Here is a 27,635-nt window from a genome sequence, read left to right as displayed (position 1 = left end):
GACAGCTCTGCTGAGATGTAGCCTCTGTGTGAAGTGCCCCCTCCTTTTCAGACAGGAGAAGCACAACAACTCTGCAAGAGAAGAAAATCTAATTATATTGCACATGTTCTACTTTAAGTTGCTGTGGGTTGCTGGGAGATTGAGGGGTAGAAACACGAGGTCACTCCTTGCCTGCTACCGTGTTCTTTACTTTACAAGAAGTGCTTAGACCTGACAACATTTCCTGGTGTTATTACCTTAAGGGTGGATGACTGGGGGTCTTCCCCACATTCTGGGGTTTCTTTCTGTTGGAAAAAAAGCCCTTCTTTAAAATTAAATGCCCACCAATGTACTCTTACACAGATGCATGCACACAGAGGGGCAACTAGAGCACTGCAGGTGTGCTGTGACCACAGACGCATGGATAATCCATTTTAATATCACCACAAAGCTAAAGATCTTAAAAAACACTCACTTATGGATTTGCAGCATAGAAATCCCAGAATTCCAGAATCCCAGGCTGGAAGGGACCTCAGGGATCATCTAGTCCAACCTTTCTAGGAAGAGTCCAGTCTAGACAAGATGTCCCAGCGCCCTGTCCAGACGGCTCTTGAAGGTGTCCAACGTGGCCGAGTCAACCCCTTCCCTGGGGAGATTATTCCAATGGTGACTGTTCTGACTATGAAAAATTTCCCTCTCATGTCCAGTCAGAATCTCCCCAAGAGCAACTTGTGTCCATCCCCCTTGTCCTCTCCATGGGACTTCGTGTAAAAAGGGGGTCTCCATCTTCTTTGTAGCTACCCCTTAAGTACTGATACACGGCGATGAGATCCCCTCTGAGCCTCCTTTTCTCAAGGCTGAACAAACCCAGCTCTCCCAGCCTATCCTCGTATGGCAGGCTTCATAGTTCTGCATGTCTGAGACTTCCCTGAAACCACGCTGGCTGGCTGTGAAAGGGAGCCTGCTGCACTGAAACACAGGCCCATGTTTGTCCTCATTTGACAAACAGGGATTCCAGTCACGTCTGTGATACCCATGGCCACTTTTGATGGCACGCACAGACTCATACAGCAAAGGATCTGTTTGTTTGCGCTTCAGCCAGACATTCATTTATTTGAATTCGTGTTCATCTAGACTGTAAAATGCCTTGGGAACATGGACATGGGACCTTGGTCATGGGAACCTTCATGGGCACTGGCAAAAATGAGAATGAGGAAACCAGAATTCTTCTAGTGGCACCAACAAAGGAATATGGAAAGACCTTGGGAAATCACTGAACCTTAGTATTTCCATCTGTAGTGTGCAGAATGATGACTCCTACTTCCTTCATGAAGTGCTTTGAGATTTATTGAAGGTAGACTTTAGATGCCAACAAGGTCTTTTTGCTTCGTGTGCATGATGTGGTGAATTGCATTCTGAAGACTGTGATAGAAAATACGTGTAATAAACTTCTGTTGCTTCTTTGTTCATCTGTTTATACCCCCTGCCAGATGCAAACACACAAACACACTTTTTTACTCACTGAAGTAGTATTTTTACAAAATATATATCCATAGTTCCTGGTGGAGGAGGGCATGCAAGCTGATAGAAATTATTGCCTTTTCTGGATTTATTTGCAAGGAGATGCCACTAGATGGGAACATGTGTGTTGATGAGACTAAAAACTTAATTTTTAATACCTACTGCTGCAGTCCATTCACCTGAGTCCTTGTCAGTTTGACAACCTGAATGTATCTCTGGCTGGGACAGGAAGAATTTAGGTAATTTTTTTTATCATGCCTCTCGTATCGAAGCCTAGCCTTTGTGCACAGCACTGGCTACTCTTAAAATATTCCCTTATTCAGTAAAAGTAAATGGAAAATATGTTACATGTGGTGAAAATAGTGCCAGGAAGCTTTATTTCTCTTCTCTCATCATCTCTGGAGAAGATCTGTATCTGTTACCCTCAATTATGCCTTACCTACTCTAGGAGGAAAAAAAAGAGGCAAAAAAATTTACTGTAATAAATCTCATGACCTCTAGTCAGGGAAAACCAGAATTCTCAGATATCCATAACAAACTGAGCAGTCTGCAGCAGCAGAAATTACAAATGCTGCACACTGAACTAAAGTCTCTGGCACTTTAAAGTACCCATTTTCCAGCTTTGCCCTTTCCACAGTATTCCACAGGGGCCACCCATCACAACTGCTGATAAGGTCGTGTGCAGGGTGGGTGATGAATCTGCACTGATTTCAGAAGTTTTTTCTGTCTGGTTGCAGAAAATAGATATGTACGTATCCTTGAGAGAAATCCTTAAAAGGGGGACTGTGCAGGAGTGTGTGCACTGTCTATTGGAAAACAGAGCAAAGGGGGGCAAAAAAACACAAAAAGAAATAATAACTGTTGAATAATAAGTAAATACTTTACCTAGAGAGCAGTAGATTTTTTTTCCTTATTTGAAGTATGTTTAAAGCAGTCGCTGAACAGTTGTTGCACCAGTGACTTCAACGTATGCAACCTTTTCGTACAATGGTTTGAGATTTAGTTTTTGCTCTTTTTTCTCCCTCCACATTTTTTCTCCCTCCACACCTAAATAACCCCCAAACACCCTTTGGAACACTGAGTGTGACATTTGGATTGAGGCAGAGAGCTCCAACAGTTCTGAGGTTTGCATTTGGGCTCATGCTTTGAGACTGTGGTGCAGCATACAAAACAGCAGAGAAATTTAAACCAGAAAAGACCAAATTAATACATTGTTCCATATTTAAAACAGGAAAAAAAAAAAAAAGAAAGAAAAAAGGAAGCCAATGCATAAAACTGAATCCAGGATATTTCATGTCTTCAAATCCAGGATGTTTTGATTTCATATTGTTTTACAGATGTCTGTGAGACTTAGATCCAGGTTGGGTATCAGACTTGGTGCCTCCTCTTAAAGTTCAGGGACAAATCTCATCTATTTGGTGACGACAGAGTCAGCTTGGAGGAATATTTCACATATATTTGCCTCTCAAAAATCCATGCTCAGCCAGTGCAGGGGAATAGCAACAGGAATCACAGTAACATCCCCTGTGCCACTCTGGTAGCCTGAGTGCATTGAGCCGATGGCATTTATCATCGCTTACACTTGCAGAGCCATGTGTGGTACAACGCTGCCCATCCTTGTTCCAGGGGGAACCACATCTCACCGGGCTTGTTGAGATAGAAAGGCCCTTCCTAGTAAATCAACTCTGTTGTACCAGTGGGACATGCAGCTTTACAGCAGCAGGGAATATGGCAAGTGAAATGAATTGTTAAAAAATGTGAAATATTCTTTTTGGTGCCAAGGATGAGGAGGAATTGCTGGGATGAATCCAGAACTGAGGTATGTCTAGGGATGGAAATTATTCCAGGGGAAGAGAGAAGAGACTCTGAATAGTGAGATTTATTACACTGGGATATAGTCTCCCAGAGGAAGGGGTTGAAGACACATTGCTTGAATTGCTCAACACCAGGTTGGACAAAACACTTGAGGATGCAGAGAGGATATATAGTCACAGATTTTTAAAGCTAGAAAGATCCATTGTGATCACTCAGTCAAACCTCCTGCGTGATTTATACCAGGGAATTTGCCTAAATGTATTCCTGTTACAAGTACAATAGCTGTCATGCATTAATGCATATTGGTTAGAAAAACACCCAGCCTTGATTTAAAAGAAATTTCTAGTAACAGAGGAGCCATTGCTATGATACCTGTACTCACGATTATTTATATCCCCAATTAAAAATGTGGGCCATGTTTCTCTTCTCAGTTTTTCTAGCTTCAGCTTCAAACCCTGTATATGTGTTAAACTGAAGGACCCGCTGTGGCACTCTTGTCCCTATGTATTTTTAGTCACTTTGATGTGTATCTCAGCCGCTTATAATACCAGGTTCACCTGTGCTTTAGCAGATCTCCCTCTCTTTCCTTAAGGAGCCCTTAGAAACACCTTCTGCCAAATTTTTCAATGCCAATCGCACAGAATATGTTACGTTCTGAAAAGGAAGAGGCATAACTTTGCTCCTGTAGTGATGGACAAATGCACTTTGATGTCTGAAACGTGTACTGCCTGCTTCTGATTTACCCTGTGTGCCAAGCTGCTTGGATAGGGGACTGCATCGTTGGTGTCAGTATTTTTATAGAGTTACTCAACTTGAGCACACAGTCAGCACTTCAGAGGAAGCAATAACAGGGCTGGGAATGGTTTTGCTTCATCAACATGTGTAGAGCAAAGAAATGCACTTAGGTGAGTTACTAGAACAAGGACAACTAAAATGGCAATGGTCTGAAGTGCTGGTGGTCCTGCACCATCCCTCTGGCTGGTCTCGATGTCTCCACTCCTAAGCGGAGCATGTGCATAGAAATCACTGAATTTCTGCACAGGTTCAAGAATTTAAGGTTTTCTCCAGACCAGATCTTCAGCTTAGGGTAAGCCAAATTCTGACCCAGGGGAGCTACAAGCTTTTCTGTCCTGGATGCTAATCCTGGGCCTGAATTTATATTAAAAGGTTTTCCTCCTAACTATTTGACCTCATGGGTGAAAGACTGGTGACTCAATGAGCTGAAATTTGCCCCTGATTTCTTGGGTGAGAAGCTAGGGAAGTTTGGGAGGTCATTTAAGCACAAAGCTGTGCTTGGGGTGCTTTGCAACCCTCTTTTCTAGACCACTGTTCCCTGCCCTGTCTTTTTCTGGTCTGTGCTGCTGTTGATTTATACCTGCAGAAGCCAAACCTAAACTTGGTCAGGGCCTTTAAGAAATGCTGCTGTACCTTAATAAAACTATAGTTAGCCTGATACTGTTGTTGTGAAAATGGCTGAGAAAGTCTTCAAAGTATAAAATCGCAGGACAATTAAATCTAGGGTTCAGCTCCCAAATGGATTTCCGCTGGAGATTCACACTTAATAAAATACAGCAAATTGCATTTTATTTTGGTACATAAATACTGGTAGCGGGGGACTGTGGCATTTAGAAGAGAGAATCGCTCCACCAGAAAACTCACTTCAGCAAAATGATGCAGTCCAGTTGAGCTCCTTTTATGATCTGAGAAATTACTGTTTTTATAGCACACTAAATAAAACCTGCTATTTGAGCTGGAGGTTTATTAGTAAAGGTGATTTTTCCATAGCTGGGGATGGAAGGGAGGAAGGAGAGATGAAGGATGACATCAAAGCAGAGAAGTGTGTCGTTCAGAAAAAGCACAGCGATGCCCCAGGAATGTGGTGTCACTCATCATCACCTCACCTACCTTTGCCACAGAAGTATTTTATGCTGTAATTTTGTTGTAGTTGTTGTTGCTCCAAGACATTATTACCAACCTGGCTGAATTTACCCCAGCGGGAGACCCTTTATATGGGTGTGGTGGGGAGCCTGCAAGAGCATCTGGGTGGAAGATGCATTTACAGGGAGCCGAACCCAGGGGATGGTGAAATCATTCTTACAGGAGAGCGTTCAGTTTAGCCAGGGCAGTTTATGATTCTTCTGCTGCCCAAAATCACCACTGTTATGGTCTTGAAAGAGGATTTGCAGATGGTTATTAGCAACCTCATAGCACACATCCATGCCTCAGGCGTCCCGGTGCAGTCTTTTTTCACCCGGTGCTGGGTGTCTTTTTTCAAACCTGCCTTCCTTAGGGGTGTAAATTAAAATCACCTGACTGAGGATTAAATTCATCAGCAACTATGTCACAGGGGCATCACCTCTAGTCCAGAAACAGAGATGTCTGCCATGCTTTTGACGTCTTCAATATGTTACAATATGTTTCCCAGTTTCCCCAGTTATTACCTCATGTGGTAAGGGGAAGGGATCACCTTTCACCTGCAACAGTGGTGAAAAATAGGCACAGGTTGTAGGCAAACCATGACTATAAACTTCTGAAACGCCACTCATCCCGTAGCCTTTTGCAAATGGGTGTGTTTCACTGCCCTGTCCACTTAGACCGTTGGAAGGGCTGAATGTGGCGCAAGGGAGTATGAGTGCGCTCCTGTTCCCGTCCATCAGCAGATAATTATTTTACTGGTGAAAGCAAAGGAGAATCGCACTTCAGAGTCTGAGCTGAGACCAGCTGTTTGAGAGAGTCCAGAACACTTTCCATGGTAAACCCCACACCGTTTGCTAGCTTTGCACAGAATGCTGACACTTTTCAGTACTTAACCAGTGGAGCCAGAAATTCATCACGTATGACCTCTTTAGGCAGGTTTTTCAAAGAGAACAAATGTCCCACATTTTGCTGCAGATCACTGAAGTCCATCTTTCCAGGGTGAATTTGCTGAAGGCACAGACGATGCTCTCTCTGAATTCATGGTATGGGACTCAGAGCTTAATGCAGGGAGGTGGGAGGACACTGGATTTTTTAATTCTCCCACAAATTTTCATGAGCTTTAATCCAGCCGCACCAGATAGATGTTCTGGCAGATTTCTGGATTTTTTACTAATGCTGTTGCACATGCATGCACTTCATGCTAGACCTTAGCTGCAATCAGGATGCCTTGAAAGAATTAATCTGGCGGTTGGTAACTGCTAAATGAAGTGCATGTTAAAATAATGATGAAATAACTGACTGAAGCTCACAGCTTTTATGAGCTTCTCTAAATGCCTGTTTTCAGGTGAATTCAGCATCTCCTTGACATTTAAGGGCTCAATTTATAATCAAATTATTTAACTCCAGTGGAAAGAATCACTGGTCTCAATGGAAAAACCATTTATATTCCCCCTACCCCTTGGAAAAAAAAAAAAGAAAGTATTCAGGGTAACACTGCAATTCCTGTACGAAATGAAGGATAAAAGAAATCTTTCAATGCAAATTAAGCACCACAGGCTTTTAAAAATATAACAGAAACTTATGGTGCACAGCTGCTCACATCCTTGTTTCCAGTTTAGTAATCTGAGACATGCTGAAGCATTAAGATCCTGGACAACACCAGAAACCTCTCAGAGACAAATAACCATTACTGCTCATGTTTCTGCAGGTCCCAGTCCATCTTGGGATCCTTCTGCTGTTCCACTTTGGCCAAGTCACTATACAAATACACATTGCCCTCTACAACTAGAAATTACAGATCAAAGTGGAAGAGCAGGATGAGATAGAAACCTGGACGTGTGACATCGTAGTTACACACTGGGAAGAGTAGGTTAAGCTCCATGGAACTCTACCACTTCTGAAGGGATGGAAGTATGATTTATATATGAAAAATAAAACCTTAATATCACTGCTGCTGTTAGGTTCATTAGCAAGGCTTTTGGACAAATGGAAGCATGCAGCTTAGCAAAGGTGTCTTGCTCTGCAAACTCTGGCTTCATGGACATAATATCTGAAATGATCACTTAAAAACCTTTGCACTGGCTTGAGGCAGAACAAGGACCGAACCAGGGTTGTCTCACCGGATGAATGGACAAAATTGGATGAGTCCCACTGTAGTCCACCTTAGCTGGTGCCCATCTGTTCTCTCCCAGCTTCCTAAACTGATGGGCAAACTGCGTTATGCCTAAACACAATATTTAAACTACATTTTTATGGTCTTGGTGATGGGCTTTTTTTTGGAGATGACAGAAATTTCCCATTGTTCAGGGTTTTCCCAGACCTGGGGCTTAATACAAAGCCCTGAAAAGAGCAGGATCGTTTAAACATTTGATAAAGAAATTATGTGCAGAGATGGGTCTACTCCACTAGTAAGGAGCAGATCAGTCTGTAACACCAAATTCTACCATTATATACTCTACATGTTGTTGAAATTTGCCCAGATAAAATCCTCAATTCCTGTATGTGGAAAATGGAAGGATCTGATATCCAGAAGATGACTGAAATAGTGTGCAAAGCATCCAGTATGAAGCTGGTAGAAAAATTAATTTGGAATAACTTTGGAATTTCTGAATTATTTACCATGATGTTTTAACAGAAATGCATGAAAAATTACAATTTGCAACCGCATGAGCATCTTTGGACCTTTCAGAAATCTCTGTTAATTGCTTTGTCTTTTCCTTAAGGATATGTGCTTTAGAAAGGTATTCTCAAAACAATTATAATGCGAAAGCCTGAACTTCAGTTTCTCTGTACTGACACAATTACACAAATATCTCAGGGAAGACAGAGCTGCATAGGAATGGGAGCACAAATCTAGGAGGACCTCCAGCAGCTTCAGTGAAGGTCCTCCTGATTTGCACGAGGCTTGCACCGCAGTCTGTGATGTTTGTGTTTCGTGAATGCACACAAACAGGTGATGTTTTGCTTTTAATTAACCCCCTCTCACCCCATGCTGTCTCTTGCTCTCAAGCAGTCCCCCTGCAGCTTTGTGTTAATCCCTGCCTCTCTTTCAAAATCTAACGAATGATCCTTACTCCTATGAATGTGCTGGTATTTGGGCTTCTCACTGTTGAAGACTGAGGGAGCTGGGAAAGGAGTAAACTCTGGGAGACATAAATTTGACAAACTGGTCTGGAAAATCCACGTGTTTGGGATGATAGTGATTAATTTTATGTTAGTGCCTGCTGGCATGTTTTCCATTAGTATCTTAACTGAAATTAAATCCCTTACATCAGTTCTGAACCAGATTCAGTGGGTTTCTCAGAAGACACTACTGCTGTTGGCACTTCCAGCAAGTGTCGTATGCCAGTCTGTGGTCCCTCCTCCCTGGCTAGAGTTATGGAGGACTTAAAGGCCTTCCTGAAACAATTTCAGACACTTGCTATTATGAGCTGACCTGACTTGATCACAGGCCTCTCCTATAAGTTGATCACAGCTCATGTCAATGTCTGTTCAACCTGCCAGCCATCAGGCCACAGTTAAGTTCCCCTGAACCTTGTGTCTCCTCTGCTTGGCATGTTTTATTTACAGAAGAATGCTACCCCAGGAAGGCTCAGTGTACTCACCAAAATATCTCCAACCTGTAGTTCTGATTAGAGCCTTTGAGTGAGGAGTTTGCAGCTGTCCCATTGAGACACAAGAGGAAATGCTCAATTTCAAGCAGAAGTATGAGCTGAGCCAGGATTATTTATTCGTGTGTCAGAGCTGGATATCTCAGGTTTTTCTTCCTTTCAAAGGGTTTTCTTCTCCAGTAACATGTTTTCATGCATGTTTAGGAAGCAGAAACTGAAGAGAAAGATTTTTCAAGAAAAACAAATCACCTGGAGTTTCTCCAGTTTTTAGGAACCCCTTGTGAAGGACAGTCTGATTTTTCAGAAGGCAGGTGCCTATTGCATTTTCCACTTAACCTCAGTGCCACCAGATTTATTCACTCAGTCTCAAAAATCTCTGGCTGACCTTTTGCTAGGCACCAAAGGTCTGTTATCAGCATTATCTGGAGTACTTTCGAGTATAAGCTTAACTGAAAGCAGGTATGAATTCAGGCTTGCCTTTGCTCTGAGCTGGCTCAGGAAAGTCCAGTTTGCACACAATATTGCTGCCATAGCAGAGTGCTGTGCCTGAGCTAATATCCTTCTCTGCATGGCTTGGAGATAACACCTGGCGACCCAGCATCGAGCCAAGCCGGGTGGCAAGCAGAGCAAATGCTCACGTACGTCCAGCCAGCCACAGCTTCACCTCATGGATTTCCAATGAGACACCATCCCCCAACTGCCAAAATTGCTACAAAAAATGGCTTACAAGTTCCTAGACCACACAGAGGTATTATACGTGTTTTGATGGATTTGTTCCTGCTGGAGAGGTGGTGGTGGCCCTGAGATAAAAGCAAGCACTTCCCAAGACTCTCATTCTAAGTGACATTATTCGTTTAGGAGAGCCTTTCCTCTTTTCTTTCTTTTTTTTCTTTTTAATTTTATTTCCAGGCTGTGAAGAAGATAACAAAGGATGGTATGTCCCCAGAGCACACTCTGATGTGTCACTGTGGATGCCAATCCCCACAGACGCTCACGATGTTATTAATTTTTAAAACAAACTTGCTGATTGAGGTTCTGACTGCCTTTAAATTGTCTCTACAAGGAGACTGTGTACTAATTAACCCACAGAAACAATCAATGATGTACCTTTTTCAAGTTTCAGGGTGATTAGAATATGAAAATGAAGAGCACAATGGTGCAGATGTTTTAAAATCACAGCAGACAGCAATTAGTGACATGGGAACCAGCTGCTTATCTCTCCAGATAAAGCCTCTTAATAGGGAATTACACTTGAGGAGCCATTACACAGATGGATCAGCGAATGATTTAAAGAGGGGGCGTTGTAGTATTAACTTTGATTTGCAAGCCAGATTCTTGACAAGCTGTATGTGTGTTACCTCCTCAGAAAGGTGTGTTTAGAGCAGGGGTGTACCATCCCCTGTTAGCAATCAGAATCTTTTTTTCAGGTGTTGGGTTTCCCTAATCATGTATTTTATCTATTTTTTAGTTATATTCATTTTGATATGGACCTTTTTATTTTTGTTATGTTTTATTAAGCTCTTGATTTGATTGTTGGCACCTCCTCCCGCTTCGTGCTTTGGGACTGGAGGCAGCATGTGGATTTAGAGAGAAGCTCAGGTGAGGGAACAGCAAGACAGAGTGAGACATCCAGTAGTTAAATGAAGAGTCCCTGAGAGATTGATTGTGCTGCTGGGTACTCCTTGTAGAGCAGGGTGCCAATCGTCATGGGACTGACACAGTCTCAACCCCCAGTTGCAAGGGCTGCATGCCAGAATAAAATTGTTAAGAGAAGTAATCGCCTCTGCAGGTGCAGGGTTGCACAGACCTGGCCAGGCAGGTGTAAATGCACAGCCCCACCTCCTCTGTTCTCTGGCCAGTGCTCTTCAGTTGCCAGTATGAGGGATGCATCCTGCTCATAAGATACACCCACCATTGCCAAAGCTGAGCACCAAAACTCATGAGTTTGGCATTAAAATCATATGCTACTAATAGGAGCAAACTTTATTTTTTTAGTCTAAGATTTAGCAAATGCTGGACCACATTGCTCAAAGTTCTTCGCAGTTATGAAAACTATTAGCTTCTTTATGTGTATTTTATTTTCTTTAAAGGAAAGATGGGATTATTACCCACTAAGCACATCCATTAAACTGAATATTAAGAGAAATATTGATCAAGTCTGGTGAGTTGTGATAAAATTGCATGGGTTAAGTTAGTCTTCTGCTTTCACAAAGGAAGAAGCAGCAGACTCACAGTGCAGAATAACTAGCTGCTGAAAAAAATCCCATTTAATGAAAGGGCAAACTACAGAGACAGGCACCGAAGTCTGCAGTATTTCTAGGGTCTTATAAACCAAAAAGTAAATAAAGGTAAATCTTTCCATTTTCATGAAAACGCCCACTATCCTTGATGCTGGTCGTGGCCCTGCTGCCATCCGATCTCTATTCAAGACAACAGCCCCTTGCCAAGACCTATGGAGCTGCATTATATTGCGTGCTTACTGATGAATGAAGTAACGAATTTGTGTGAAAGGCATCAAGATACAGGTTTCTGAAAAACCCCATTTGCCCTCACCCTACTGATAGCCCTGGCATTCTCCGCTAGCTCAGCAGAGGCTTAGATTAGCTGAGCTGGGGCTTGTTGGCTTCTTAGGGCGGTGCTCACAGAGCAGACAACATTAGGTCAGATGGGATCAGACAGCAACCCAGATGGATACATGGGGAATAAAATACACTTGGCTGCATTACTTGCAACTGATTTAGTAGTGCTTTTGGGTAAACAGTCCCGACATCCATTGCAGCCAGTGAAACCCAACCAGCTGCAGCCAAATGATCTCTCGTTGCTGTGCTGTAGAAGAATTATTTTGGGGTGGTATGGACATGCCTGGCAAGGGAGAGCCAGTTGTAACTGTTATGCTGGAAGAAGTGACATGAGGAAACCCAGTGGGCTGCTATGTGCTTGGGCAGATATATGGTTTTGACATCTTGCTTAGGAAATGGAGTCCCTGATACTGATTTTTTGAAGGCCTGTTGAAATCGGAGTACTTACCCACGTGATCAAATGCCTCCAGAGCTGGCACCTTTGATGACATAGGCATATCTTTCTCATGAATTGTAAGATGGATGTTGTGGTGGCCTGCAGTGCTGGAGTAATGACAAGGCTATCATTAGGGATATGTTGGAAGTTGCATCATCATTTTATAATGTGAAGGCCGAGGAAATGAGGCTGGAGGAGCCAAGTTATATATCAGTGTTCATTGCAGATATATAGCTGGCCTCTTAGTTCTGAGCCCTTATTAACTGTCTTAAAATATAGAACAGAGATTATTGCTCATTTTAAACCAGAGGTTTCTGTGTGTGGTGGAGTTGTGATGTTTTCACTCACTTCTGAAACCCTCTTTTTCATTTGTTTGGTTTTGGTTTTGGGTTTGGGTTTTTTTTGTTTGCTTGTTTTGTTTTGGCTTGTTTTGTTTTGTTTTGTTTTGTTTTTTCTTCCAAATTATATTTTTCAGGTCATTTAGTTTCACAGGTCAGCATTTTGGAAATAATGTGGGTGTAAAGAGTTGCTTTGATTGCAGCCATAAGACCAGGATCTGTACAGAAACAGCCTGGTCCTTCCTCGGTGCGGGTCCTGGGGGTCAAGAGAGTTCTCAGCCCATCATTTCCAGGGCTTTCCCAAGTCACAGATCATGGTGCCTTGGGAAGACGTTTTGTGTGAGGTGTGGGTGGAGGGCACCACCTCCAGCCCACTGGGACCACACCGGGGCATGGCCACCTCCTGCACACCTCCTCATGCCCAGCTGACAGCACACCCAGCGTGGTAGCCTGGGGGCAGGAGAAGCCCCAGACGGCTGAGGTAAAATGAAGCTCCGGAGCTTTGTGATTAGTTTAAAAAAACATGAGATAAAAATAAATTCTGACACTGCAGAGCCAGTGCTGCTGATTTCCTTTCGTCTCCTCCCTGGCCTCATCCCAAGGACGTGGACACGGGTGGGCTCCATTTTCCAAAGGAGAACATCAGTGCCATGGGTCCTGGCCACTGCGTGCTGTGTGGCTCACGCATGGGAGGCCGCTGCAAGGAGGAGGAGGAGGAGGAGAAGGAACTGATTCATTCCCTGAGGGCTGTTTATGCTTTCAGCTCTTTTCTCAGGCTGAAGAAACTGGGTGTCGCTTGCCCATGACATCTGCAGCTCCACCGCAGCTGCGTTCTTTCATTTTCTCACTCCACAATTCCTGGAAATCTCTGCTTTCCCTGAGCATGGCTGGTCCATGTGCATGACAGCTGAACTATCCACAGGATTTAAGAGTCCCTGATTACTCCTCATACGATGGACCTGAACAGCTTCATCATTATCTTCTATTCCAGAAAGGCCATGTGCCCATTTTTATATGCACATGAAGTATATCTCAACACAAATTTGCCAATAACATGTATGCTCACTGGTGACTAAATAATGCATCATTGGCTTAGGGGTGTTTAACAGCATTAAAATCCCTCTGAAATTGCTCAGAACCAGGGACACCCTGTTTCCTGGATCAAAACTCTCTTATGCTGACAGCCTCCTTGGCCCAAAACCTGCATTGTGAACACTCTGAACAGGGATCTAAAGTAATGCTGCCGATAGAAACTTAATTATAACAGTATGTTTGCAGAAACACGAGACACTTAGCAGTTGTTTTCTATTGTTCTTTCCTTGGTTACACATTTATTTTAAGTCTCTCATCAGTTATTTGGCATTCAGCATGGTGTCACTACAGTTTGCTAAGAACAGTTGTTTGCAGTACTAGGTGTACAAAATCAGTTGCACAGTTTGATCCAGAGCTTTACAAAAAAAGCTCCTAAATGTAACAGGAGAACACAAATGGCTAGGAGAGATCAGATAATGACAGTAAAAAAGATTTTTTTTTTTAAGAGACTTTTTGAAAGGTTACAGCTGTGGCAAACATAATTTATTTAGCTGAAGGAGGCCCACCAAGAAAATGTAGACTTTCTTTTGCTCTGTACCAGTCTTCAGTGTAATTTTGCCCTCACTGTAACCTCTGTGGTTTGAAGAGCTGCTGTCAGATTAGAAATCATATTGAAACGATGTTTTACCAACATTGCAAGTAGCAGATTATTAAAATGGAAAGGGAGTAATGCAAATCTTGAACCTGCCAAGCGTGCCTCACACACTTGACGCTATGCATATGATTTTAAGCACTAAGTCTGTAGGGGTGGCTTCTATGTGGAAATTTTAGCAAGTGAATTTTTGTAGATTCTGGCTTCATAAGGAAGTAGACCCATGGGTTTTCCTCTTGTTCGTTACAACTTCCAAGATAATTTTGCATTTTTCTTGTTTACAACAATGAGCTTAGTTGCTGTTGTTGACCATCACGTTCTGTGAGGGATTATTTTTTAGGAAAAAGGGCTTCTCACCAGGAGGCCGAGTTGCACCATTCATCCATTTAAAGGAAATATTTCACTTGTGTTTTAAATTAAAAATAAATAGAATATGTTTCCTTAACGATTTAGCATTTATAGAAATAGTTCCATTGTTTTTAGAGTAGGAAAACAAAACAAAACTTGTTTACAGTGCATGAATTTAAATGCAAATTTTGCTCAAGTATAAGAAGACTATATAAATGCTTATAACCCTTACAAGGACATCTGTTAAGAAGAGTTATTGTTCACTGTACAAATAAAAGGCTGCAACCAGGGGTTATGAATGGACTGATAAACTAATCTTTTTTTCCTATTTCTTTTCTTCTACCTTCCAGGTTTATGACAGACCACAAAAACATTCTGCTCTGCACTATGATCCGGGCCTCCAACAAGACTTCACCGGTGACACCTTAAAATCAAAGCACCAGCAGAAAAGTAGCAGCCAGCACCATCTTGACTGGTCAGCGAGCTCCGATACTGGATCCGCTTCTCAAAGTTGCTTCATTAACACAGAACCCAGTCGAGAAGCAGTTAGTGCCACCAAGATCCCCACTCCGGAGCCAGGAGTTTCCTTCAGCAAATCCCAAGTGAAGAAGTCCTGTGCCAGCAGCACGTGGGGGCAACTGTCTGCCAATAATAAAGAGCTTGCCATTTGCAGTGCAGTCCCATCACCCAACAACATCAGCGCAGCCACCCAACCAAGCAGCACCTCCGAGTGCAATGGACTTTTGCCTCTCAGTGATCAAGAGGGAGGTGTGCAGCTGGAGGCCCCTGATCAGCCCACTGGGAGTACAAAGAAGAAGTCCAGCAAAAAGGACTTGATAAGTCAAACCATCCAAACCGCAGACATTGAGTGGGTGAAGAGTGCTCAGAAAGCATTTGACAGTAAATCACATGACAGCATGGAAGGGAAAAAGGAATCTTACTCGATGGACAGTGTGTTGGATACATCACCCTCGAAGCAGATTCCCACTTCTGCTAGCAGTTGTGAAAGTGACCCCAGTCACGTACGAATTACTATCCCAATAAAGTCTCCAACAACAGATGCATCTGGCCACAAAAGGAAAAAACGGCAATCCACAAAATCTTCCATAGAGAAAACGCTCCAGGAGAAAAGCCTGCCTTCTGGACTTGCTATGAGCAGTGAAGTAACAAACAGGACTAGCTCTCAAACAGAGGGGAGTAAAAAAGATCTTCGAGCCACAAAACCAGGGAAAGTGATTGAAAATGAGTCCCCCTTAGTAGCTATTGACAGCGGTGTGCTCACTGACAAATCTTCCCCCAACAGTGCCACCAGACTCAGAAAATCCATACCTGTGACGTCCACTCTTCTACCCACTGATCTTCCCACAGCTGGCAAATTATCTGAGGTCCAACACCCCAAACATGCAGCTAAGCGGCGATGGACATGCAGCAAACCTAAATCTATCCTTCGGGAGACCTCGATGACAACATCTGAGAAGCTGATGGTGGAGCCCCCTTCAGCCTATCCCATCACGCCATCCAGCCCTCTGTACACCAATACAGACAGTCTTACTGTGATCACACCTGTCAAGAAAAAAAGAGGACGACCAAAGAAACAGCCTTTGCTCACTGTTGAAACCATTCATGAGGGAACCTCCACTAGCCCAGTGAGTCCAATCAATCGTGAATTTCCAGGAACAAAGAAAAGGAAGAGGAGACGGAATCTGGCCAAGTTGGCCCAGATGGTCCCGGGAGAGGACAAGTGCATCAGTGAACTCAAGTTTCACAAAAAGGTTGGGAAGCTTGGGGTCTTGGATAAGAAGACCATCAAGACCATTAATAAAATGAAGACCCTCAAGAGGAAGAATATTCTCAATCAGATCTTGTCCTCCTGCTCCAGCAGCATAGCTCTGAAAGCAAAAGTCCAGCCACCGTCTAGTGCTGGGCCAACGACCATTGATGCCAGACTAGGGAAGCAGATCAACGTCAGCAAGAGGGGGACTATCTACATTGGTAAAAAACGGGGCAGAAAGCCAAGAGCAGAGCTGCAGCCTCAGCCAGAAGAACCTAAGACAGCCATCAAGCACTCAAGGCCTGTTTCCAGCCAGCCAGAAAACCCAGCAGTGCCTTCCAACTTGCAGTCACTTGTGGCATCGTCACCAGCAGCTATTCATCCCCTTTCAACACAGTTAGTGGGGACTAACGGCAACCTTAGCCCTGCAAGCACTGAAACAAATTTTTCAGAGTTAAAAACTATGCCAAATCTTCAACCTATCAGTGCTCTTCCTACAAAAACCCAGAAAGGAATGCACAGTGGAACTTGGAAGCTGTCTCCACCCAGGTTAATGGCTAATTCACCTTCCCATCTCTGTGAAATAGGTTCTCTGAAAGAAGTCACACTGTCGCCGGTGAGCGAGTCTCACAGCGAGGAAACCATACCGAGCGACAGTGGGATAGGTACAGACAACAACAGCACTTCTGACCAAGCCGAGAAAAGCTCAGAATCCCGCCGGAGATACTCCTTTGATTTCTGCACCCTGGACAATCCAGAGGCTATCCCATCTGACACCAGCACAAAGAACAGGCATGGTCACAGGCAGAAACATCTCATTGTGGATAATTTTCTCTCTCACGAGAGTATTAAAAAGCCAAAGCACAAGAGGAAAAGGAAAACCCTGCAGAACAGAGATGACCTCCAGTTTCTGGCAGACCTTGAGGAACTCATCAATAAGTTTCAAGTGTTCAGGATTTCCCATAGAAGTTACACATTTTATCATGAAAATCCATATCCCAGCATCTTCAGGATTAATTTTGATCACTACTACCCTGTGCCATATATCCAGTATGACCCATTGCTCTATCTTCGCAGGACCTCTGACTTGAAGTCTAAGAAGAAGCGTGGTAGACCTGCCAAAACCAATGACACCATGACAAAGGTGCCTTTTTTACAAGGGTTCGGTTACCCTATTCCCAGTGGGAGTTACTATGCACCCTATGGAATGCCTTACACATCAATGCCTATGATGAATCTTGGTTACTATGGTCAGTATCCAGCTCCTTTGTACCTGTCTCACACGCTCGGAGCGGCTTCCCCATTTATGAGACCTACCGTGCCCCCACCCCAATTCCATGCAAGCTCTCATATGAAGATGTCCACCACTGCCAAGCATAAAGTGAAACACGGAGTGCACCTACAAACACCTGTGGGAATGGGCCTTGGCGACATGCAGTCCTCTTTGGCTTCTCCAAAGGTTGGAGGAGCGAGCCTTTCAAGTGGCCGACTTCACAAAAGGAAACACAAACATAAGCACAAGCATAAGGATGAGCGAATATTGGGGACACATGAAGATCTGAGTGGGCTTTTTGCTAGCAAGTCCACTGGCTTCTCCAGCCATGCGATCAATGAAAGGCTAAGTGGCTCAGATAAAGACCTCTCCTTGCTCAATGAGAAAAGCAAACATAAGGAGAAGCAGAAGCACCAGCATTGTGAAACTGGACACAAAGGCTCAAAGAGTAACTTTGAAGTGGATACGCTGTCTACGTTATCACTTTCTGATGCCCAGCAGTGGACACAGAGTAAAGATAAAAGTGACTCAAGCAATGATCCCATTGACTCTTGCACAAAGAGATACTCTGGTAGTACTGAGAGTAATGGAAGGTCAGAGTCCCTGGACATGTTTGGTGAAATGAATTCCTCGAGTGAGAAGCGGGACAACGATGTAAGTGGGAATAAGAGAAGAAGCTTTGAAGGGTTTGGAACTTACAGGGAAAAGGACATTCAGCCCTTCAGGACAAACAGAAAGGACAGAAGTACTTACGATTCTTCAGCCTCTTCAGGTAAGGTTTGCTGCATTCTGTTTTTCCTTACTGTGTTTAAGTTTTAATGTTGAACAAAGAGGGACTTGCCATGTACAGCAAATATATTCATGACTCAATAACCTCTCTGGCTTTTGGTAATTGACTTCCATTCTGCAACCAAACTTTGAGGAGATCGACAAGCAAGTTGGCCATGCATTAAGCCAAAACCTTTAAAAATCTTTGAGCTATTACACAACATTTTTATAAATATTTGTCCTGCTTTTGCCTATATCTCATAGCTTGTTGAACTTCCTCCAAAAATCTCACTGCTGCATTCTGCAACAGCAGCAGTTATAAAACCTGTTGGCAAGGTAGACGTACTTCTCATTGGAGTCTAAAGTTGTAGGGTGGTAGTCATTGCCCACCCTTTGGCAGAAAGCCATGGTACTGAGCAGAGAGTCTCTGCTCTGGCCCACAAAGTGTACAAAAGCTATTTGTTGATGGGATGGACCAGATGCGTGGGAAGTTGTGGAGCTGGGTCAGTGTCCCATGACTGGTGTAGTGTACTGCTGATCCAGAGGGACCCATCACGGTGATAGCTGGGCTGAGTATGTGGAGACCCTGGGTACAATCCTAGTGTAAATCTGTCACTTCCAGTCGGCAGGTGTCATGTAAAGTAATTATCCTGAGCATCGAGCGGCTGTGGGAAGGGACTGATGTCATGTAAACAATAAACCCTAGCTGACTGACTTTGAAGAGTTTTAGGACTCATGACTTGGAAATATAAGCTGGGTAGATGAGGAGGGAGGAAGCTCATTTCAGCTGCTAAGGACATCTGTTCCTCTCCTGCAGATGGGGGAGAGGAAAAAGGAATCTGAATCTTGTCTGGGAAACTGAATTGTACTTTACAATAGGGACTTGCTTTCGTGATGACACAAAGGCAGGTGTTTTGCTGTAATATAAATGAATTTAGCTTGGGAACTAGCCCAGAGCTCCTGCAACATCAGATATTTATCACAAAGCAGATTTCACACTTAGTTCTGAAAAAGGGTGAGCTTTACTAAACCAATCAGTGGTGGATGAGATTCTGATGTGCTAAAAAAGAGCTTCAAAGAAGTGTAATCCATAGCCTCCAAAATGAAAAGAGAATCAGCTGAGAACACAGAGAGAACAGAGAGTTTGTATAACCTGCCAATGTAAGGCTCTTAAGTTTTTTATTGACTTGTAACTGATTGAGGTCCAAAGACTGCTCATGTTTAAGCCACCTAGACATTTCCATTTCCTTCACTGAAACCAGGATCTGGACTATAACAGTGAAAAGCAGTCTAAAATGAGACCTTATCACATGAAAATATTCCCATTCATAATATCATTTTATATCAGACCAATTGTGACACCCAGAAATGTTGGAAGAAAGACTGAATTCAGTCACTGGTTATATCAGGACTGCTGCGTGCCTGACAGAGACCAAAACTGTTCTCCACCAAGTGCCAGGGTGGCTATTGCATTAAGGAAGTTGTGTCCTAGCAGATAAGGGTTAAAAGTCCTCAAAATTTTTAACAAGGCTATTTCTTAGTTTTTTTAGTGGAAGTTATTGATTTCACAGTTTGATAACAGTTGGATTAGTAGCCCTTTTGGTTTCTGAACAGAAAATGTTTGCTAAACCTGTACTTTCCAACTTAATATATTTCACTTAGGTGTAACAAATTGTCAACAGAAATTTCTCAGCACTGCTGAACCCAAATGAGTTTCCAAAGCAGGGGTACGATCCCCACCAGGCTGACTTGGAAACAGAATTGGTAAACAAAAAGTCCATTTCATATTATTTTCCTTCAGTTTATTGTCCATGACAATAAAAATGTAAGACAGAGTGTAGAACTTGCAGTAGGAGCTCCATCAGGTTTGCTCTTTAAACTTTTAAAACTGATTCTCATTTAAAATAATTTTTATTTATTTTTACTTTTCGTTATTACAACTGCACATCGTTCCCCATGACCTAATCCATCAAGCCACAGATTATGAACTGTTTTCTTCATTGTCAAGCTATTATTTAGATGGAAAAATCAGCAGCAGTTAGCTAAGCAGAGCCAGCTAACCAGAGCCATACCTTGCACTACAAGGAAAAATACTAAAACTAAACGGCTCTGCCAAGAAAGGCCTGGAGCCAAGACTGCTCATTAAAGCCTAGGAACATCTGTCTGCTTATGACTGCCTAATATCTCAGTGCAGCTTTTTTGCCTCTCTGCCTTTGACCTTCACTGGGATTCCCAACAGAGGTCTGCACTTGAGTCTAGCCATAACTATTAACCGGTTCCCACTGAGGAAGGATTAAACTTTTCCATGATAACCTTGACCTTCTTTCTCCTAATTCACCTTGCATTCCTCTGAGGTAGCTAAACAGTGATTGACTAATCATAAAAATAAAAGGTAAGGTTAAAAAAAAAGCCCTGTGAGAACATACAGCTCTGTCCCAGGAAGGAATTTCCATAGCCCGATTGCTCTTGCCATTCGGCATTTGTCATCTTTCACAATATAAAAATAATATATAACAGAGATAAGAGAAGACATCCTGAATATTCAGATGAAACCTGAAAATAGATTTATATCACAATTTCAGTGTTATCTTTACTGCATGGGCATATTGGCACGCTCAGTAATGCCATTTGCAACTTCGCTGTATGTTGCTAGAGATGAAATATAGAGTAAAAACCACCCACGCTCAGTAGAGATATCTGTGATAAGAGTGGTGAGAGAACCATTTAGTGCTCTTTGGCGTTCAGGCATTGCAGTTTGTTTCAGTGTAGTGTGCTGGTGCAGGTGCCATTTTATTGTTGTTATTTGTATTATTATTGTCTGTAACACTCTTTTGAAGTATTGTGTGTAACAGCACTTAGCCATTTCTGAGAAGTTCACTGTTCCCTGGTGCTATATGGTGGTCATGCATAAGGTAGAAAACATCTTGGTTGGCCCCAGCAAAGAGCCATTCCCTAAAATGCACCAGCTTGGACTATCACTGGCCATTCATTAGTGGGGACCTTGTGAGCTTTGGCTCATTTTAAACCTCTTGGGACCTTTTGGAGTGAAAAGTTCAGTGTTAATGTATATGGCTATTCTCCCAGTGCACTCCCTGTTTCTCCACCATTGTTCTGGAGAAACTGGAGGTCTTTCAATAACCACTAACTGATAACTCTTTCCACCTTCCTTCCCTTCTACTCCCTGTGACATGCTGTATTTTTCTGAAATTGCTCTTTTTGTAAGATTTTTTGCGCTCACCTAACCTGCATTTAGAAAAACTAATTAATCAAAAGTAATTAAACCCTTCTTTCCTGTTTGGTTGATGCAGAAGACTAGTCCAGTGGCATTAGTCTGACCTACAGGCAAGGATGCAGCAGAAGGTGTTTCAGATCCTGCCTTGCCACAGTCTTACTGTCACCTGGACCCTTCCTAAACTGAACTTGCAAGTTGTGTGCACCAAGCACTGACTCATTTGTCTCCCTCCTTCTACTCCCTGCAGCCATGCATTTGCAAAACGTTGTTGGAGCCCCTCTGGCACTGTGTGGCCTGAGGCACCGTGAACAGCTGGATGGCTAATCCTTTCCTGTGCTCTCCAGTAGTTACTAAACCCTGGGTGGGGGGACCGGAGAGGCCACAGACTGGTGACACAGCTGGGCTGGGGAGACCAGGAGCAGAGCTGTGTTTCGAAGAGGTCCTTGCATCAAACTCCACATCTCCTTGTTATGTGTCTGCCTGCTTCGTTTTCATACCTGATGCTGAAGAAGGGGCTTGCATTGCTGATGAGCAGTCTTGATGGTGTAGCCTGTACCTTGGAAAAATGCAGGAATAGTTACCTCTTCCCTATTTCCTTAGGTGGGCATATGAGGAAAACCACATTTAGCATTGCAGATGCAGGTGGCAATTTGTGTACAAGATCTGTCTATGTCCTAGTTACACTCATTGCAGGCCAGGGTGCTGCTGGGGGTGAAGCAGAGGTCAAAGGTCACTATGCAGGACTGTATTTCTGCTTTTCTTTGTAGTGACACTAATCAAGGTCTATACTACTTTATCCTCACAGTATTTCTGCCTCTTTTTATTAAATGATGATTATACAAGCAAAGATTACCTTGCTTGCCTATTGGGCAGTGTGGCTTAAAGATCAGCTAATAAGTACATGGGTTTCATCAGATACAGCACAGACATTGTGCACAGTAAATTTACGGGAATATAAAGTTAATCATACGCTGCTATTAGGAAGGTAGTAGTCATCAGTCTCCAAACACTGGATAGTTAGCATGACAAACATGATTTATAAATTAATACTTAACTTGCCTACAAACTAAGCCTCCCACTACACCTTCCCCCCTCAAAGTCCAGCAGTGCTATAGGCTGAATTTCTTCTGATCTGACCTTTCCTCCTCAGCTAGTCTGTAAGGTGATGGTTTAACTCTGAAGGAATCGGTATCAGCTTTTGATGGAGGATGGGCGTCACAGAGTGAGTAGTGTTTGGCCCTATGACTTGAGTGGGAGAAGAGCAGCTGTGTACCTATGCAAGTTATGCTTATTAAATGCACAACTGTAAGTTGTATTTGTTTAAAGTTATTTTCCAAAGTCTTTATCTTAAAAGTGCCCTTGTTCCTGTTAAAAAATCTTACAATGGGTGATTAAACCTTCCAAAGGGAGAGTAGGAGGAATACTGGAGGAAGGGAGGAGAAGTGACAATCAAACGAATGAACAGCATTTGTCTGATGTCAGTACAAACACACATATAAGTAACCGTGCTCTGCTGAGAAGTATCATTCATCCAGATAACATTTCTTCCCTGACAAAACTCCCCTCCATGGCTCAGTTTCCTGCTGGAATGGGCCGTTGCCACGTAGCACAGAATAAATCCCTGGTCAGAAGTCCAGTGCATTAGTTTCTTCTCTCAGAAGTCAAGTGCATTAGTGTGATTTAAAACAGGACTTTCTATGAGCAAAACCAAAGATGATGAAGTATTGGCAGAGCCACCAAAATTAATGTTTTGGTTTGAGGAGGGTGTTGTTTTGGTTTTTTTTAAGAAACAACATGGGCAGTTCTGGGCTATTATCACGAAACCTTAATCGGCCACATGTTTACACCAAGAAAAAAATCTGTATTTTAGTAATGGGTAAGAATATTTATTCTTCTGAACGTATATGGAAGACACAGGCAAACAGGGTTAGCCAACTGCCTTAATAAGCAAACTATGCTGATTTTTGTGCAATAGTGTTTTTCATTAACAATTTTTTTAATAGCCCCAGATCAGAGTTAGTTCATTATTCTGCAGTGAACACATTATTTCAGTAATACGGGAAACAGTGGTCCAGCACTATAATTGATGAACATTTTCTTGTCTGACCTGCTTAGGCACATAAAATGAACATCTATACTGGCTGGGTCTTGCATATATACCCATGAATGCACCTTTACATACTGGAACAAGGGAGGAGAACTGACAATTGGGTGATGAATGAAGTTTATTAGGTATTAATTCAAACACACATATAAGCCATGTTGCTTTCTTCGGTAGTGGCATTTGACTCAACGGGACCTAGGTGCCATATGGCATTGTGAGCACAGATGCAGAGGCAGGCTGATGCATGGGCCAAGGTTTGGAGACCTGTCTTCCATATCATAGTTTTCTCATGTGACTGCAGAAAGTGTCTAAATTGCAGTAAACCTCAGTGTATGTCTGGGAAAAGGGGATAAAAACAGTTTCCCGCTGTACAGAGCTAAGGTGAGGTCTGAAACACAGCGATGCTCAGCAAATGTCGTGTGGGAGCACTGGCAGTGCTTGAAGCAGATGAGAGAAGAGCCAGGTGTGAACTTCATTCACTGAGGATGTAAGGAGTATTAATCACCCTCCCTTTCCACAGCTCTGCCTCTGCTGTGGTTTTCTTGGACGCATCAGGATCCCACATAGCTTCAAGCAGCTACAAGTTTTCCAGCCCCAGTGTCAATGGGGTGTTGTGCCCTCCCGCCATGTCCTGTAGTGAGGGACAGGCACTGTACAGTTACAGGGTGAGTGTTTGTACCATCCGGCCTTTAAGTTTTGCATCAAAGCTTTATAAAATACCATTATTTGTAAATACAATTACTTTAATCAAAACAGCTCTTTGGGGCCCTGGATGCTTAGAAATATAACAAAACTACCAAAATAACCTCCAAAAGCATTATCTGGCCCCCTTAGGATAAAGGTCCTTCATCTTGTTATTACTAAGTCTTCTGCCAGTGCTGGGGAGAGGAGGCCGAGCTAGCATGATTTATTCCATTCTGCCCATGGTGTTTCCTAGAGGAACGGGCTGTTAAGGGAAAACAAAAATGATGGGGAAAGTAAGTCAAAGCTTTCCCTGAAAGTGTTTTGACCAAGGCATTTGAAATGCAGTGAGTTCTGTTGTTGTTGTTTTAATGTTACTGTTTGCTTAATGTGTTGTTTCCAATGTTTGCACTGACCAAGGAGAGGAAACAAGAGGGAAGCTGGAGTGGGAGAGGGAACTGGAGTATTTACCACCCAACCAATCTTTTATTTCCTCTCTTAATGATTGTATGTTTATTGTGTTGCCTGAGGCTCGGTACAAAGGCTTTTGGACCAGTGATGAATTAATCTAATTAAATGCTGTGACCCCTTTGCTTTTTGGGAGTGTTACAAACCTCCCAGCACCCTGCCTAATTTCTGCCTCTTACTTTGCTCTCTGTCCAGCAGTTCTTCCTTCACAACTTGGCGGCTCCCCGCTATTTATCTTTTCTCTTTCTGGCCAGTGCCAGAACGTCCTGTTTGAAGTTTTTATTTAGACCACTGCTGGTTTATGGAGTTGTGCAGATTCCACGTTGGGTGTGCAACAGCTTCACGTCAGAGACAATTGGCTTCTGCTGGGCCCTTGGCTTTAAAAGGCAATAAAGAATCACGGGCGGATTCTCATCTCAGCCTGGTGTAAATCAAGCATCTCCCCATTGAAATCAGTGAGGTTGATTTCTGAAGTGAAGCTTCTGTCAAGGCAAAAAGAGGTTGTGGGGCTGGGAAGTCCCATCCATGGCTTCAGCAGAGACACACCAGAGTCTTTGAGTCTGTGTTCTACCTGCCAGGTGCCAAAACCAGTCTTGGTTCAGCATTTGCAGAGATTTTCTTAGCTTGGAGGAAGAGGGTGGGTTAGGATTTTGACAGTGTGCAGTCTGGGTACTTGTGTATGTGGCAGTTTAAGAAGAGTCAAAAGGAAAAGTGTGTGCTATAGCTCTGGACCATACCCAATATAGTTTCTTGCCCAAGGGCCCTGCTAATCTAGGTACAAGGCAAGATCTGCTCAGACACACAGAGGAAGTAAAACAAAGCAATGGCAGTATCTTTACTATTAACCTGCTGGTCACTGTGACTCAGAGTTAGGGTAGGAAAAGCTGAACTCAAGATATCTGCTGGTGAATGGGATCATAAAGCACTGAGGGCAACCTGTGACCCATCCAACCCAACTGTCAAAGTAAGAGTTGCAGTCTGTGACCTCCAGAGGATGATCTGAGGCAGCTTCTCATTCCCACTGCCTACCAAGAGTTTTATAAGCACGTGTCACTGCAGAAGAAATCCAAAAGAGCATTATCCCAGCTGCCTTAGTCTGCCTGATTGTAATAATGGTGTTGAACAATAAAAGGAGTAAGAATGCCCTGTTTTAAGGTTCCACCAAGGAAGTCAGAATAATTCCCCTATAGATCAAGGGCTGAGGAGAGGGATGAGAAAGGAAGGCTTTGACTGTCCATGGAGGAGTTTTTACACCTCAAAGACTTGAAAAGACCCAAGGATTCATAAAAGGAATTGTCAGTGATTTGTCATTGAAAACATGCAGCTGGGCACGGATCCCCATAGGCTTCTGCAGCAGCACTGAGTCTCACCGAGCTTTCATATGGGGCAGTGATGATTTCAGGGGGCTTCGGAAGTATGTGCAATGCAGAGTTAACTGTCAAGCAAGGGCAGGACTAGATGTCTCAGAGGGATTTGCTAATGAGCTATCAAGCTGTGGGTCACTGGTTGAAATTTAATCTGTGAGAACAGTGACAGAAAATCAAATAAAAGCACTGACATCAGAGTGATGTTGAAGCAGCAGCAAAAGCGTGGTCGTGCCTTATGCAGCACACACAGGCAGCTTAAATAAACCAGGAGAAAACTGTGAGGAACTTGCCTGGTTGATCCCAATTGCAAGATATAGCTCAGCCGGTTTATACTGTACCCATCAGTAACTCACCAGTCTTTGTGTGGTTGTTTTTGAATGACATCGCCATATCTCATCACAGAATCTGACCCAAACCCAGCATTATACAGCACTATAAACAGAGTTGTAGAGACATCTAGGTAGAGTTTGCTTAGCAGCATAAGGGCATGTAAATCAGCAATGTACCACAAAGAACAGCAGTTTGCAGTTCTGGTGATGGAGGTTTTTGCTGTCAGGTCCCACATCAAGGCCAGCAGTGATGGCTTTCCGGCTGCTGGGCTGCTTGGCACTCTTCCTGAGATGACTTGATGGTTTCACCATAGTTTTCTCAGGGCTGGGGAGGACCCACATGACTAAGATTATAAAACCAGTTCTTACACTTTTCAGAGTTACCAGAGCAAATGTTGGTGTCGAAAGGGATGAGGGCAGTGGTTGCCTTCAGCGGTGGTAGTGGTACTCTGTATGGGGGTCAGTGTGTTGGGGCAGGCAGGCTTGTGTTGATACTCCTCATCCCACCAACTTGTTTGTTGTCCTTTACACTGATTTTTAGGAGCAAGTAAAAAGGATCAGGGCTGTGGATATGGAGTTTCTCCAGATGGCACAGAGCTGCCTTTTCAGCTCTGTGCCTTTGGCCTTCCTCGCCTCCAGTGTAGGCAGGGAAGGGAGCAATAGTCAGCATTGTTTTCTGTGCCAGCTATGATTAGTTGGCATAAAGAGCACTTAAGTAAGTTGACACAGCCTTTGAGTTGCTTGGTTTGCTTAAAAAATCCCTGGCCCACTCCAGGTTCCCTTTGCTGCCTGAAGTCTAGTCTGCACCGGTAAAACCTTGGGCTTATCCCAGAACTGGGACGTGGTCAGTTGCACAATGTTTGTCATTTTGATATTTACTGATTTTCTATTAAAAAAAAGAATACTGTGGGAGAGCAACAAGTTAAAAAAAATAGTTAAACTCCAGAATCATGCAGATTTCCTGTTTTGCTTCTTAACAAAACCTCAAAACCACTTCGAACAAGTTTCCCACCTCAGCTGAGGGTGGAGATGTGTACGCCCCACACGTGGCCTCCAGAAGTGCACCCAAGGACAATAGCACATCTCCTTTGGCATGGTGGGGCCAAATTTACTTCTAGCAGGGCAATCAATACGTGCGTCTGTGCATGGCTGCCCAAAAGAACTTCTGACTCAGCCAGGTACATTGGAAAACTTCAACTTTTCTATTTCCGACAGAACAGACTGAATGGCAGAGAGATGGCAGAACAGAAACTGGAGGCATTTGATCAAGGGATGCATCTCTAAGATGATAGGCAGATACTGGCAGTTGTCGGTACGCTGGGTGCTCTGTTGTAATTTCATTGATTTAATCTGGTGAGACAACATCTTGGTAAATAAGAAGAGCAGAGGAATCTATTGCACTGAAATTAATGGT

General features: G+C 43.2%; 1 protein-coding gene across 5 annotated transcripts in view; it reads left to right on the top strand.

The window, feature by feature from the left end:
* Positions 1–27,635, top strand: part of SETBP1 (SET binding protein 1) — a 267,333-nt gene that overhangs the window by 167,852 nt on the left and 71,846 nt on the right. For all 5 annotated transcript variants that reach the window (XM_064439310.1, XM_064439309.1, XM_064439306.1 and 2 more), the window contains one exon: positions 14,579–18,044. In XM_064439310.1, the coding sequence (XP_064295380.1) occupies positions 14,579–18,044 (3,466 nt within the window). The remainder of the gene's footprint in view (positions 1–14,578; positions 18,045–27,635) is intronic.

The sequence above is a fragment of the Phalacrocorax carbo genome, chromosome Z (genome assembly GCF_963921805.1).
Source record: "Phalacrocorax carbo chromosome Z, bPhaCar2.1, whole genome shotgun sequence".
Lineage (NCBI taxonomy): Eukaryota > Metazoa > Chordata > Aves > Suliformes > Phalacrocoracidae > Phalacrocorax > Phalacrocorax carbo.
The sequence above is the reverse complement of the archived record's forward strand: the minus strand, read 5'-3'. Positions and strand labels throughout refer to the sequence as shown.